We start from the raw sequence: 16,588 nt of genomic DNA, 5'->3' as shown, positions 1-16,588 counted from the left end.
AAGTTGATCTTTGTCTCATCTGTCCATAGGATGTTGTTCCAGAACTGTAATGGCTTTTTTAGATGTTGTTTGGCAAACTCTAATCTGGTCTTCCTGTTTTTGTGGCTCACCAATGGTTTACATCTTGTGGTGAACCCTCTATATTCACTCTTGTGAAGTCTTCTCTTGATTGTTGACTTTGACACACATACACCTACCTCCTGGAGAGTGTTCTTGATTTAGACAACTGTTGTGAAGGGGTTTTTCTTCACCAGGGAAATAATTCTTCTGTCATCCACCACAGTTGTTTTCCGTGGTCTTCCGGCTGTTTTGGTGTTGCTGAGCTCTTCGGTGCGTTCTTTCTTTTTAAGAATGTTCCAAACAGTTGATTTGACCACACCTAATGTTTTTGCTATCTCTCTGATGGGTTTGTTTCGCTTTTTCAACCTAATGATGGCTTGCTTCACTGATAGTGACAGCTCTTTGGATCTCATATTGAGAGTCAACAGCAACTGATTTTAAATGCAAATGTCACACCTAGAATCAACTCCAGACCTTTTACCTGCTTAATTGATAATGAAATACGAGGGAATAGCCCACACCTGTCCATGAAATAGCTTTTGAGTTGATAGTCCCATTACTTTTGGCCCCTTAAAAAGTGGGAGGCACATATAGAAACCGTTGTAATTCCTACACTGTTCACCTGATTTGGATGTAATTACCCTCAAATTAAATCTGAAAGTCTGCAGTTAAAGCACATCTTGTTTGTTTCATTTCAAAGTCATTGTGGTGGTGAATAGAGGCCAAAATATGAAATTCTGTCAATGTCCAAATATTTATGCACCTGACTGTATATGGAAAATATAAACACATTGTGCACAGCACCTCTGTCTCTTCAGAGTGCATTTACAAACTTCTCGTTTTCAACTAAATGGTCCTTGGTTGTTTCCCAAACACCTACAATGAATGTTTAACAAGACCAAATAAAATTTTTAGGTATTGTGTTTAATTAGTTTAACAATGGTAATGTGACTATAGAAAAGATTCAATGTTAATCCCAAACATTTGACATATGCAATAACAATCATATAACATATTCACTCCCATGTACTAACCCCAGTCTGTGCTGTAATGTGTGTGCATCCCACTATCTTTGCTCCCGCTAGAGGCTTTTCTCCTTGTGCCCTCTTCCTCAGGGAGATCAGAGCTGTCATTTCTGTGAACATAACAAATAATAAAACATATTACTAAAGAGGTACGTAAAGTGAATTATTAATCTTCCTTGACCTCACTGTAGGACATTGAGATCACAGTGCCCAGACCTCACCCCTTCTCCATGAAAATCAGCAGTCACCTTGCTCTGCAATCTCAATCTCCCTCCGGCCAAACTCAGCTTGTTTAATGTTCTTGACGCAAAAATCACTACTGCCTTTCGAGGTGGTTTGCTGTTTGTCTCGAGGGGACATTTCATCATCTGAACTGTCTGTGTAAGAGGCAACTAACAGAAGAAAAATCAAATACATATATAACTATATATGACATTCAAAATAGAAATCAGCAAAAATTAAAACTAAAATTTTTAATCTTTTGTAATTTCATTAAAGAGTTTAAAGACTTATACCCACAAAGAAATAAAGTAACACAGCATACAATAAACATGACAGACATGAAGAATGGCAAGTAACAATGTAAAAATCAGAAATAGTTGAATAAATAGGTATCGCCCAGCCGTACGGTGGGTATGGATAAGCGATAACTAATGATACAACAATCATAATAGAATGCCCATGTTGTATAAAAATAACATAACCAGTATCTGAAGATGCCATTTGGGTCCATGTGGCATAAAGCCATAATACTAGTGGGATGTAGGGTCAGCTGGTTGTGGAAAATGCGAAGTGAGGAAATTACAAAGTGTGCTTTGAATAACAGTTAATCAAAAGGTATGTGATTTCCATTTCTATCATACATGACTACTACTCCCCTCATGCAAAATCATCTGTATATTTAAATGTATGAGATTTCATGACTTGCTTGTAATTGGTATTACTTGTTCTGGGGATGCTCTTGAGGGAAGTATAGTTTATTGAACATGTGTTTACCTAACACAGTGCAATGTATCTGCTTTGATCAGCTGACCATTTGAGTTCAGCTGTAGTTTGTTATAAACAGATGAGTTGAGTACATGATGCCAGTGCTCGGGATCCCAGCAGTGATAATCCAGACGCCGGCATGCTGACAGGATAATGATACAGATACCTGTCGGTAGGGGAATCGGTATGTTATGCCGTCGGACGTCAGCCCGGCGGATGAAATACCGACGCCGGAAGGTCGGCATATGGAGATCCCCACATGGCAAGTATAAAGGCTATCCCTAACCTTAACCCTCCCTTATGGGTGCCTAACCCTGTCCTCCCCCCTAGTGTCTAACCCTAACCTCCCCTCAGGGGTGCCTAAACCTAACCCCCTCCTCATACCGTAACCCTCCCGGTTGTGCCTGAACCTAACCTCCACCCGAGGGTGCCCGACCCTAACCCCCCCTTCCTCTAGCCTAAGCCTAACCCTCCTGGGGTACCTAACCCTAAGCGCCCCCAGGAGACCCTAAACCTAACCCTCCCCCCGTGGCTATCCACTTCCGACACCTTGCTTACCTACGATTGGTAAGCCGGGCGTCGGGATTTCGGCATGGTACTAATGATAGTTGTCGGTATTTCGATGCCTTTCATTAGTCCCATGCCGGGATTTCACTTGACTACATACAGTCGGTAGGTATCCTAACCCTTTTCCTACCTCTAACCCTCCCCCTAAGCCTAACCTTCCCCCCTAGTGCCTAAACCTAACCTCCCCCCTCCCCGCACCCTAAACCTAACCCTCACCCTCACTGCTAGTGCCTAACCCTAACCCTCTCCCTAGTGCCTAACCCTATCCCCTACCCCTAACCCCGCTACTTGCCTTCGGGATGCCATCAGTCGTGATGCCGGCGCCGAGATTCTGACAGGTGTCGGGATTTTGGCGCCGGTATTCTAAGCACCAGCATCCCCTTTGCCAGGATATTGACCGGATCCCAATCTGACTTACTATTTCTTTAGAATCAGTAGGGTCAGCTGGTTATGGAAAATACAAAGTGTGGACATTACAAGGGGTATTCCTGAAAGCTTGGAGAGAGATAAAGTACCAACCAATCAGCTCCTAACGGTCACTGTACAGGCTGTGTTTGAAAATCTACAGTTATGAGACGATTGGTTGGCACTTTATCTCTCACAAATTTATCTCTTTCCAAGCTTTCATGAATACTCCCCCCCAAAGTGTGATTTGCATTAGTTAATAAAACAGGTGAACAAACACTAAACAACATCTGAGAGCAGGTAATATCAACTAAATCATTGTCATTGTTTATGTAATGTCTGAACATGGTTAAGATAAAGAGATGCACTAACAAAACTGTTATGCTGGGTACACACTGGCAGATATATTGGGCGATCAATTGATTGGCCAATATATCGGGTGCCTGTCGGCCAGTGTGTACCAGCGATATGTCTGAACGATGTTGTTCACAGACATATCGCGTCGGCTCTGCTGATATAACTGTCAGGTGTGTACCCACCTTTAGAGCTCTGTGTGCAAATGCTAGCATGATCTGGATATTGTGAATATTATGGAGTCATATCCTGGATACTCTCCCCAGCTAGACTTCTGTGTCCTGGCCATATCTGTCCACGTAATACCCTAACACCCAAACGTCTTTAACCCCTGACCCTAAGAGACTGCAAACCCTAATACCCTAACTCCCTAACGCTAACCCCTAACACCCAAACAACCCTAACTGCCCGACTCTAACAAACCCCTTCCAGTAATAGCCTGACTCCTTAACACTAACCCCTAACTTCAAATCTCAAACTACCCTAACTCCCTAACAACCTACCTTAACCAAACTCCTAACCAATCCCTAACCACTAACCATAATAAGCTAAGCCTAAATGGGCATATTAGATGGGCCAAATGGTTCTCATCTGCCATCACATTCTGTTTCTATGTAGTGAAATTGAACAGGAGATTGGACAACCTAAATATGTAACCTAGCTGCTACATAACCAACAAACAGGACAGAATAAATGAAAACAACAAAAGACATCTGCCAATATTAAGAAATTAAACAAATACAACCAGAAACAAGACAACTTCCCTCCAAATCCCCCACCATATATACTGTACCTAAACTCAAACCTAGGCATACCTGGTTCCCTAAACAACCCCCCCCCCAAAAAAAAAAACTACACTAGTCTTCCTAGATACATTCCTATCAGAGCAGAAGCTGTAATAAGCCACTACGCTAACCAGAAAAAAAAAGAACCAGTAAAATAGGGTTGTAATAAAATGGTCGCCATGACAATGTCAACATTGTTAAAGTGTTCAGCAGATGTGTCAATATTGTCAGAAGTAGAACAGGTTTGCGCTTAGGTGCTAGAGAGCGAGATAGGGGTAAGGATTAGGGTTAGGGGAGTAATACCAGTACGCTGGAGAATCACAGCTCTGAACCAAAAGTCACAGTCACATGACCACTGGGATCCATAAGCGATACTGGACTTGCTGCAGCAGTCAGGTGTAAGGCTAGTCACTGCAGGGCCACCAGGGGCGATCTGTCGACATTCTAACAGGCCGACATTTCGTCACTGTATACATGATGAATGTCGACATATCACCCACACCCATAAAATGGGTATAAACTGTAACTAGAGTGCTTGAGAAATCTAAAGTTATAATAAACAGGCCTATCCCAGTAACTAACGGAGTCCTGCACATGGTGAACAAAATAATATAAAGGATCAAAAAGCACACTGTTGGGGGAATAAACCACAGAGTGCATCACATAACAGTAAGTTAAGCAAGGAATTCTATGACGTTGCTCAAGCCAGGCCTCTGCTTCTCTCAGGGTGCTGAAGAAATGAGTAGTTCCATCACAAAACTCCCCCAGGCGAGCAGGTAAGAGCATAGAGTATTGGATAAAATCACAAAGATTTTTTTTAACCTACAGGAATTGGGAACAGGTCTTTTGAACATACAAAGCAAAGTCAGAGTAAAAAGAGGTTATCAAATTTGAGAGGACCCTGCAGGCAAACTAAACACAGGACAACATGCTCCACTGCAAACTGAGTGGTAAAGGTTTCATTACCAAAAGCGGACACAAGCCAGTCCTCAAGGAGTGGTATTGGCCTCCACCAGGGAGACACACAAATTTTAGAATATTCCTCCGAAGTTTGCCCATGAGACACCTTGTAAACTGCGGCCATTTGAAAGGCCAGTTGTGTTTTCATAGGAGAGGTAATGTCTTCATTATATAAGATGCGATGCTCAGCCTCCCCGACTCACCCTTTAATTTTCTGGAGATTAAGCCTGAGCAGAGAAATATCAACCTGAAATTCTCCAATCTTATTAGTAACACTCTGTTTTGAGGCAGTGTTGAAGAGAATGATGGAGGAGTACTGTCAGCCACATCAGAGGTGTGTGGAGGTGATGCATGACCACCTGAAGGGGGGCGGGGGTCAGTCTGCAGGGGACTGAGAAGAGCAAGCAAAGTTTGCCTGTGGGTGCAACAGCCTGTTTAGCTGCTGCACATACAGCATGTGCGGATTTGCCCATGATGGAGCAACACAGGAAGCAATAGAGTAACCAGGCCACCAGAGGCAGGTATAGCAATATGGCAGGAAAGATGGAGACAATGGAGTGAGGTCACATAACATCAGAGGATCGGGATGCACAAAAAAGCAGCTCACAAGTGAGGACCTGGCACTTGAGATGTCTACTGCAACACGCCATGGAGGGAGGAGAGTGACCCCTACTTAGGTGCCAAGACAGCCAGAATTACAGAATGTAACACAGGACAGGCACAGGAGAAAAGGCCAGATGCTGCCTACTCTGTGCCAAGCCACGCCCATATTTTGAATCGTTTCAGCATTCATGCTTGCCATTGCTATTATTGTGACACAAATTCATCAAGGTGCTGCAAACAGTTCTTAGAGATTCTGGTAAATGATGAAATTACAGAATCATGCAGTTGCTGCAGATGTGTTGGCTACATACTCATTCTGCATCTCCCATTCCTCCTCAACCAATAGAGTATAGTGAACTCCTTGTCATGTTTGTGGAAGCAGCTTTACAGGACATCCGCTTTGTCATAAGGCAATTGACCTGTTAGTAGCAGCCATCAGAGAATGGGTAGGTTGTGGTATTTAAAAAACATCAATTGGTATTAAGGGGCCTAATATGTTCCAAGAAAATATTCTCCATACCACTACACCACCACCATTCTGAATCATTAACAGAAAGTAGTATGAATCCATGGATTCATGTTATTTATGCCAAATTCCGATCAGTTCTCTGTTCTTAGATGACAGGAGCAGGGGGACTAAGAGGGAAGATGGAGCAGGCACTTATTACCCGAGCCTATTAGATGGAATGTGGCCGGGGCCTGGAACAGCTCCTAAGGGAAGACAAATGTTCCTCTTTAAAGTGGGCAACATCACGTTCAGTATTTTCAGGGCTCTCTTTGGGAGGAGGCATGGCCTCCCAGATTTTTTATAAATATATTTACACACTGAGGCATGCCTAACTATTCACCTAGAGGATGAAGTGAAACTATCTGATGTTATGAATATTGATGACTTGATAAAGGTTCAGTAGAACCAAAACGTTGGCAAATTAATTTGGTATGCCTAATAAAACTGATTAATATTGCAAACTCTACAAAGTCTGGAGAGTGCCTTCCTTTCATCACTTGATGACACCACAATTATAATTTGGGACACTGAAGAAGCACCCCTGGAAAGCACCCCTGGAAAGCACCCCAGCAACGAACTAATGTGAGTGCCGGACCCCTGGTCTATATATTTATATCTAGAAACCCACCCAGGAAAATCCTGCGTTTGCCCCTGGGTCGCCCCAGGGCTCAGCCCAAGCATGCACATCAGCCTCTGCACAGTGCCACTGCCAGGCTTGCTACCATAAACCAGCAGCACGCAGAGGCCAGAGGGACAGGCAGAGCTGCAGAGGCCCCGGATCTCAGGGAAGCACAGCAGCCAGCCAGGTAGGGTACACACCTGAATGACAGGCAATCGTGCCGATGTTCAGGGGTTTTGCCTTCACTCTGGACATCGCATGATTGCCGGTACACACTACACAATTTAATGAACAACGGAATGATCACTTGTTCCGTCCTTCATTAACAATATGACGCCGCATGCGATATCGTGTGATTGCCCGTGCTGCATGGCCAATCACACGATATCGCATGCGACCGCGGGAGTGCCAAATCGGGCAGATATCGTGCAAGTGCATAGCCAGCCTAATTCTCAATTACTCCCTAATATAGATTGATTTATGTCATTTTTATGTTGTGCAATCTGATTTAATATTGAATAGTTAATAATTATGGGCTGAGCGATAATCTGTAGACTGCACACGAACCTTGATCGCACTGTGCACACGCCAAGGTATAGTGCTATGTATTATTTAAGGGAGGGGGGCCCCAAACTAGTATCTTGCTTAGGGCCCCATGAGGTCTAAATAGAAGCTACTGTAGTATTATCGAATGATTTCTGACTTCCAGGCTGGAGAAATCAGGGGACCTCTAATCCTCAACTCTGCAACAGATACTAACACAAATGGCTGCAGCAAGACATTGGCTCCATGTAATGGATACAATATGGTGTAATTGTCATTGTGTTACAGGTAACTTGCAGGGTTTAACACGGGAATAACCTGTGAAACCCTGCAGTGTAAATGGCACAATCGATTGGCCGGCTTCAGTGGTGCTTGGAGATGACGTCATCTCTAAGCGTCCACTTCAACGCCGGAAAAGCCTGGTCTCTGCAGATCCGGCTCCGGTGTGAACGGCGCCGTCTCGGGAATACCCTGTTCCAACCTCCGGGTCAGACCAGGGATTTCAGTATAAATAGACAACCTCTACATGTAGAACTGCAGTAATATTTGTAATTATGGCTCCTCTGCTCAGCTAAGCCTCCTGCACTCCATGCTCCTCCCTCACCAAGCCCATCCTTTTGGCCGATGTGTTTAGATCCATCAAGACAGGAAAAAGGTTGACATGGACACTATTGTCTGCACTAGTATATCAGCCCAATTCTGAGGATCCAAAAGGACACAGCACTAAGTGTTTCTTCTATTATTTCTGCTTTGAGGCTTGCATTTGTTGGGCTTTATTACACTATTGTTTGTGCGACTAATTATTCTGTTTCTTCAGCTGAAAAAGCCTAGTTCTCCTAAAATAACTGAATATACCTATCCTAAGTAAAATATAATCACAATTTACATAATTACACACAGTCAATAGATGTCAAGGCAGTAACCATCTATTGTATATGTTATGCTAAATATTTCTTACAGGAATCTTTATGTTTTTATTTTAAATCATACCCCAAATGTTATGTAATAGGGGATAAACAATTGTGTCAAATCCAGGAATCTGTAACATGAGGAAAAAATCCTAAATATAGAAATAAAACACACAAAAGCAGTTTGCAATTAACCACAATGGTTTAGTGTGTTAAAAACTTCTAGCAAGTAAAATTTCTGCACATGAAGGAAAAACATGTGAGTAAGAAAATAAAACATTGTAAAATGTGTACTGTATGGGCTATTTCACACCTGCCGGTTTTCACCGGCCAGGAAAAAAAAAGACAAAGCCAAACTATTTTTTGACGGCAATCAGTGCCCTTCACATTCAATGGCTTTGTGCCTTTTTTAATGTTGTGATTTTTTCTTTGTGTATTGGGCATGCGCAGCAGCAGCAGTACAAGCTCAGAAAAGTTGGTCGGTGTGTGTGAAAGGAAACATTGTGACATATACTTGACTGACTTGCAGGGACGGCACAGCAGCCGTCCTTGTCAGTGGATATTCCCACTGTAACATGGCGACCGTGCCGTGTCCGTGCCGTCTGAAAGGACCAATCTGTTTTCAAGATTAATTATAATGAATACATGGCAGAAAAAAGGCAGGTTTTTTTGCCGGCGCAGCGAAAATTCGGCGTGTGTGAAATAGCCGTATGTGCAATTTTTGGGAACTTTAACTTTGGAAAAGATGCTTTAGGGTGCCGTGATTCAAGAAAGTTTGGCTATCACAGCCATAGGCTATTGTCTATGGCACAGGTTCCCAAACTCCTCAAGGCACCCTAACAGTCTAGATTTAAGGATATACATGTTTGACCACAGTTGACTAAATTAGTATCTCATTCAATTTGATTTAACTATCTGTGCTCAAACATAGGTATTTCTAAAACCTGGACTGTAGGGGTGCCTTGAGGACCAAGTTTGGGAACCTCTGGCCTATGACGATCTATGAAGGGATGTTCTGAAGCTCTAGAATACACCCTAATAGTAAATCAGACTTCTAATTTGAATACTATAAAATAGGATAAAGAAGCCTTCATCATTCTGTCTTAGGCAAGCTAAATCATATTTATTCAGAAAAACCCAGTATTTTCTAAAAAGTCCAAAACTGAATCCTGGCTTTAGTGCATGACATGCAAAACATAAGGCAGAAACAGATTTAACATTAAATACATTTCCTCTGTATCCTTGTCCCTCCTTCTAAAAACTAGCATTGTAGAAATGATGCAAATATTTGCAACATGAAAACTCACCGGAACTGTAGCTGTCAGTGGATGATTGAGAAATAGAACGTGACAGAGACCTGCGTCCTGTTTTGGTGGGAAACTTGCTGAACTCCTGCATGTCATCTGCAAACTGGATCTGCTTCAGGAAAGAAAGATGGGTCTGTGAGAGATGCAGTAATCAGGAGTGAAAGTCATATGCACATCTCAATCATACTTATGGTTTACAAAGATTCTTTATAAAAATATTACCAGAATGTTTTCTCCGCAATAAAAGAAAAATACTTTTACAAATTTGGATTACAATCTAAGCTAAGATGCAGAGTTATAATTAACCAGTAATTATACCATAATAAAACAATGCCTTTAGTATTACAAAGAACTAAGGGCCTGATTCAGAGCCGGACGCTCTAACCAGAGCGCTCGCTCTGAATCAGGGCCCTCCTACCTAAAATTGGAGCGGCCTCCTGGCCGCTCGCATAGCTGTGGGTGACCACCCACAGCTTATGCGAGCGGCCAAAAAGATGGACGTGATGGTAAAGACCATCGCGACCATCGGGCTTGCGACGAGACCCTGCGGTAGGGTCTCGCTGCCGCAAGCCCAGGAGTGCTTTTGGCTCTATCAGAGCCAAAAGCACTCCCACTGACATCACTAGTGATGTCAGTAGGGCCGGCTCCAGACGGAAGGCGTTCCCATGGAAACGCCTCTGTCTGGGCAGCAACGCCCCCGTGCTGTCACTCACCATCGACATCGACTCACACATGCTGTCACTCACCATCGACAGCACGCTCCCTTTGGTGCGAGACCCATAGCGACGGCTTGGCTGCCGCTATGCGGGTCTCGCGCATGCGCACGACGGAGCTCCCTCCGTCGTGCGCATGCGCACTAGGGCACCATCGACCAGCTTGCGAGCGCTCAGCGCTCGCGAGCGGGTCTGAATCAGGCCCTAACTCTTCAGCAAAGCATCTTGCCATAAATATGTTATTTTTTAACAGAAAGAAAATCCCATAGTCACGCGCACAGTGCAATATACTGGTGCACTGACATACTGTTTAAAATATGCACAAAAAGAAGAAATATAGGTGCTCAACTCCAAATTAATGGAGCATACACACGGTCAGATTTTTCTTCAGATCTGAACAATGATTTAAAAAATCGTTCAATCGTTCATATCTGAAGGAAAATCTGACATATCAGACATATCTGCCAGATCTGTCAGATGAACGATTTGAACGATGCGCGTTCCCGATGGTCAGATAACGAAATCTGATGTGTTTGCAGTCAGACTTGAACGATTCCATTCATTTCAACGCAGTTAAAAATCGTTCAAATCTTTCGTAAAATCGTTCATCTGACAGATCTGACCAATCTGACCGTGTGTATGCACCATAACTGATAGTATATAAATAAATACTTTTTTGCAGTGAATAGAGGTTTGTGGTATAATCTTGGTCAAAGTTATGGGCCTACACACCACATCCGGGTAACCTCTGTCGGGTAGGTCCCTAACATACTAGGGTTCAAATCCAGAGTGCAGGACACCTCCAAACTGGTCTAGGCTTACGTATTATAAGGGCACAGTCGTGCCCTTATATTAAGGCTGCATCTAAAAAAACGGATTTCTCCATAGAGAATTCTCAAGGGGGGGGAAGGGTTTTCAAGGGGCTACACCTCAAAAGCTATAGGAGGTACGGATCTGAAATTTGGCACGGCCGGGTAGAACTGTCTGCATGCCATTTCAGGGCAAAAACATAAATGAGGATTTGGGAGTAATCTAAACCTCCAACTGTCACTTTTTTCTGACATTGTCAATTAGGAACCTTTTTCTGTTGTAGTCTATGGGGGATTTTTGGGAAAGCATAACCTAGGGTAGGGGGCGAATTTAGACTTGGGGTTTGTTTTATTAGCTAGCTATTGTGCCAGGGTACGTGCTTTTGGGGTTCAGGTAAATTAGAAAGTCACCGTTTTTAAACTATTACCTCAAGAATGCACGATTATAAAGATAGGACTCTTCAACTTGTTGCGCAGCCGCAGTAGGAGCTTCCAGCAGGTGTAGTCATAGTGGCTTCACTTGGGTGCAGCAAGATGGGAGTCGTTTGCGAGCGGTAGCAGGCAAAGCAGCGGCGGGGACACGAATGCAGCGGTGGGTCGCGTTTGTCGTGGGGGACGCGGGTGTCGACGGGGGATGCGGGTGTTGGTGGCGGAGGGTTCGGTGGCGGTGAGGGCGTTGGCGGCAGGCCTGGACCCGAGAAGATTCAGACCCCGCCAGCCATTATGCCGAATACAACAGCGGCGCCCATTTAAAAAATGGCGCCTCAGCACTATTTTTGAAATTCAAAGATAAGCGCCGCTAGCCAATCACGGCTCGCGGTGGCCATCTTTTAATTTTAAAATGGGCGCCGCTGTCGTATTCGGCAGAATGGCTGGCAGGAACTAGATCCAGGCCCGCTGCCGACACCCAACCAGGCGCCGGTCCCGCAGCTGCCACCGTTGATGACGTCGCAAGCCGTGATTGATTTTCAAAGATGGCCACCGCGAGCCAATCACGACTCGTGACGTCATTGGAGGCGGCGGCACCTGCAAAGGACCATAGAAGCCCTGAGGAGGTGGCAGCCATCCCCCAGGTGAAGACGCCAAAAGCCCTGGCAGTGAAGACGCCGAAGCCCTGGTGGGTTGGCGCCCACCGGGCGAAGACACCGAAAGTCCTAGTGGGCGGCGGCCTTGCAAAAGAGCTGACACAGGCTGCTGCCCACTAGGTGAAGAGGCTGAAGCCCTGGCAGGTTGGCTCCCGCCGGGCCAAGACACCGAAGTCCTGGCGGGCACCCACCAGGCGAAGACGCCGAACCGCTGGCGGGTTGGCGCCCGCCAGCCGAAAACATCTTAGCCCCGGTGGGTTAGGCGCCCGCCGGGCGAAGACATCGTAAGTCCTAGTGGGAGACGGCCACGAAAAAGAGCTATCAACAGGCTGCCGCCCACTAGGTGAAGACATCGAAGCCCTGGCGGGTTGGTGCCCGCTAGGCGAAGACGCCATAAGTCCTAGTGGGTGCAGCCATGAAAAAGAGCTGAAACATGCTGTCGCCCATTAGGTAAAGACGTCGAAGCCGTGGCGGGTTGGTGCCCGCCAGGTGTAGACGCCAAAGCCCTGGCAGGTTGGCACCCGCCAGGCGAAGACACCAGAGGTCCTAGTGGGAGGCAGCCGCGAAAAAGAGCTATTACAGGCTGCCGCCCACTAGGCGAAGACACTGAAGCCCTGGCGGAATGGCACCCACCAGGAGAAGACGGCGGAAGTCCTAGTGGTCGGCAGCCATGAAAAAGAGCTATCACAGGCTGCTGTCCAATAGGTGAAGTCGTCAAAGCCCTGGCGTGGTTGGTGCCCACCAGGCGAATATGCCGAAGCCCTGGCGGGTTGGCGCCCGCCAGATGAAGATGCCCAAGTCCTGTGGTGGCGGCGGCCATGCAAAAGAGCTTAAAGGCCGCCGTCCCCCAGGTGAAGACCTGTAAAATAAAATATTACAATATTAAAGTGTGTTGTGTTATTTTAATATTTTTTTTTTTACAGGAGGACTACAGGTGGCTTTGTGCCTAATGCCCAGCCTGCTGATACTTGTGGTTTTCCAAACACCAGCATGCAGGGAGGCGTGCTGGGACCTATAGTTCACCTGCAAAAGAAAATATTCTTTAAAATGCACCACACAACACAATCAACCCAGCATCCACCGCCCAGGGGTGCTGGGGATAGCCCCGGGCTATCAGTCTGGGCCTGGGGTGCCCTGAGGAGGGGGACCCCTTTATTGGGGGGGTCCCCAGCTCCTCAGGGATCCCCGGCCTGGACTGACTAGCGGTCAGGGTTGATGCTGCGGCTGGCGGGCCCGGTGAAAGGGCTCCCCTGGCTGTGGCATCAGCCCCACGTTAGAAATAGTCCGGTGCTGGTCCTGGAGAATACGGGGGGGGACCCTACTCATTTTTCCCACTGTATTTCCAGAACCAGATCAGAGCCCAGTGCTGGTTGCATAACTTACGGGGGACCCCTACATCATTTGTCCCCCGTATTTTGGCAACCAGGTCTGGTTCTGACTAGCCCGGTGCTGGTTGTGCCTAAATATGGGGAAACCCTATGTCATTTATTCCCTGCATTTAAGCACAACCATGACTGGCTGCCTGTGTTTAAAAAAAAAAAAAAAAATAGCGTGGCCCCACCCCCCAGAAAACAACCAGCCCCGGGCTTTGGAGCCCCAGTATTGGTTGTGCTAAATTCAGGGGACAAACGACGTAGGGGTCCCCTGTATTAAGCACAACCAGCACCAGCCTTTTGAGAACCTGTCCTGGTTGCCAAAATAGGGGGGACAAATGACGTAGGGGTCCCCCGTATTTAGCGCAACCAGTACAGGGCTCTGAGCCGTTCCTGGTTCTGGAAATACAGGGGGGAAAAATGCATAGGGATCCCCCTGTATTTCCCAGAACAAGCACCGGACTCCGTCTGGCGGGGGGGGTGATGCCACAGCCAGGGGAGCCCTTTTACCGGGTCCCCCAGCCGCAGCATCACCCCTGACCGCGAGTCAGCCCAGGTCGGGGATCCCTGGGGAGTTGGGGACCCCCCCAATAAACGGGTTCCCCTCCTCAGGGCACCCCAGACCCAGGCTGATAGCCCGGGCCTATCCCTGGCACCCCTGGGCGGTGGGTGCCGGGTTGATTATGTATAGTGTGGTGCATAAGAAAATAGAAATATTGTCTTTTGCAATAGTACTACTGGTCCCAGTAAGTATCCCCTGCATGCTGGTACTTGGAGAACCACAAGTACCAGCAGGCAGGGTATTAAGGGCCTGCTGGCACCTACAGTATCCCTGCAAAAGAAATATTCAAATAAAACACGCAGACACAGTCTTCTAATCTTTTATTTACAGGGACCTTCACCAGGAGCGCGGCGACCAGCAAGCTCTTTTGCGCGGCCGCCACACATCCAGGGCTTCCCGTCATCTTCATTGTTCAGCTGGTCTCTCCAGCTCCCCGGTAAAGTGTGGTGCATTTGAAAATATAAATATTGGCTTTTGCTGTGGAACTACAGTTCCCCTCAAACCTCCCCTGCATTACGGGCTTGCTGGTACCTTTAGTTTCACAGCAAAAGCAATATTGAAAAAAAAAAACACACACACACACACACACACACCGTAGAAAAGTATAATTATATTAAAATATACATGCATACACACTATCTCACATACTCACCTATGTATCCCTGAAGCCAATCTGTCCTCTTCTCCTGTAGACAATCCAATGGATTACCTGTGAAAAAAAATTCCATACTCACCTCCTCTTATGCGTGGATCAGGTCCTCTGCACACAATCCAGGGTCTTGGCAAAAAAAAAAAAAAAACGGAGATAACCGGAGCTGCCCGATTGACAGCTCTGCCTGGGATTTCAGTACAGAAATCCCGATGTGGAGCGCTCATTGGCTGAGAGAGGCCGCCTCTCAGCCAATGAGCGGTTCTCACCATTGAATTCAATGGTGAGAACCGAGCATGCCCTTTTCAAAAATCGCGCCTCAGCGCCAATTTTGAAATTCAAAGATGGCCGCCACGAGCCAATCATTGCTCACGATGTCATCGCCCCGCCCCCTCGGCTGGCTTAAATACAGCCAGCAGCACGAGCCCTGTCCATTCAGTCGTCGGCCAGGGAGCTGGAGAGACCAGCTGAAGAATGAAGACGACAGGAAGCCCCGGATGCGCGATGGCCGCGCAAAAGAGTTTACTGGCTGCCGCGCTCCAGGTGAAGGTCCCAGTAAATAAAAGATTAGAAGACTGTGTCTGCGTGTTTTATTTGAATATTTCTTTTGCAGGGGTACTGTAGGTGCCAGCAGTCCCTTAATACCCCGCCTGCTGGTACTTGTGGTTCTTCAAGTACCAGCATGCGGGGGATGCCTGCTGGGACCTGTAGTACTATTGCAAAAGACAATATATATATTTTCTTATGCACCACACTATACATAATCAACCCGGCACCCACCGCCCAGGGGTGCTGGCGATAGCCCTGGGCTATCAGCCTGGGGTGCCCTGAGGAGGGGGACCCCTTAATTGGGGGGTCCCCAACTCCCCAGGGATCCCCGGCCTGGGCTGACCAGCGGTCAGGGGTGATGCTGCTGCTGGGGGGCCAGGTGAAAGGGCTCCCCTGGCTGTGGCATCACCCCCCTGCTAGACGGAATCCGGTGCTGGTTTGGGAAATACAGGGGGAGCCCTATGCATTTTTCCCCCCTGTATTTCCAGAACCAGGACCGGCTCAGAGCCCTGTGCTGGTTGCACCAAATATGGGGGACCCCTACGTCATTTGTCCCCTGTATTTAGCACAACCAGTACTGGGGCTCCAAAGCCCGGGGCTGGTTGTTTTCTGAGGGGGGTGGCTACGCTTTTTTTTATTTTTTTTTGTGTACATATTCAATTTTTAACAAATGCGTAGATCTCACTGCTGCATTCGTCAATCTGTGACTTATTGATTTTATTTTCTCAGGTGTATACTCACTACCAGTGAGCCCCCTGTCGCCGACTGATGCCCCTTTTGCACTGCACCGCTGCCACTGCTCTGCACCACTACTGCTGCCGCTACCCCACACGCCTACAGCCATCTCGCACTCTGCACCTCCCAAACCCATACCTCCCAACATTTAAAGATGAAAAAGTAGGCGTGGCTTTCTGTAAAAAAAGGCGGATCCTTGCGGCTTCCCCCGTTTTCGTCACTTTGGGGGCATGCCCAGCACTCTCCGAGACGCTGGGCAGCCCCCAGGCTCTCCCTACACAAGAGAACAGATGCGCACGGTATGTTCTCCTCCTGCACACAGAGCAGCGGTTTGTGCTCCCCCCAACTTCCCCTCCACCGCAGGACACTGCGGCCTGCAGGCGGGACAGTCCCAGAAAAAATGGGACTGTCCCTCTTGAGAGGTATGCAAACCAACCTCCTGTGTGCGGTCCCCTCTTCCACCCTCTGTCGCCCACTGATGC

General features: G+C 46.8%; 1 protein-coding gene across 2 annotated transcripts in view; it reads right to left on the bottom strand.

Annotated features, from left to right (window-relative positions):
• The window catches only part of AHCYL1 (adenosylhomocysteinase like 1), a 139,852-nt gene that overhangs the window by 104,925 nt on the left and 18,339 nt on the right, over nt 1-16,588 (bottom strand). The window contains exons 2-4 of one of the 2 annotated variants that reach the window (XM_088457307.1): nt 9,632-9,743; nt 1,334-1,477; nt 1,095-1,195 (exon numbers count right to left, since the gene is read on the bottom strand). In XM_088457307.1, coding sequence (XP_088313433.1) covers nt 1,095-1,195; nt 1,334-1,477; nt 9,632-9,743 — 357 coding nt within the window. The remainder of the gene's footprint in view (nt 1-1,094; nt 1,196-1,333; nt 1,478-9,631; nt 9,744-16,588) is intronic. The other variant, XM_088457308.1, reaches the window with a different exon arrangement.

Source organism: Taudactylus pleione, unplaced genomic scaffold, assembly GCF_031769625.1.
Source record: "Taudactylus pleione unplaced genomic scaffold, aTauple2 ptg000755l, whole genome shotgun sequence".
In the NCBI taxonomy this organism is placed as follows: Eukaryota; Metazoa; Chordata; class Amphibia; order Anura; family Myobatrachidae; genus Taudactylus; species Taudactylus pleione.
Note: the sequence above shows the minus strand (reverse complement) of the source record. Positions and strands in the feature narration are given on the sequence as shown.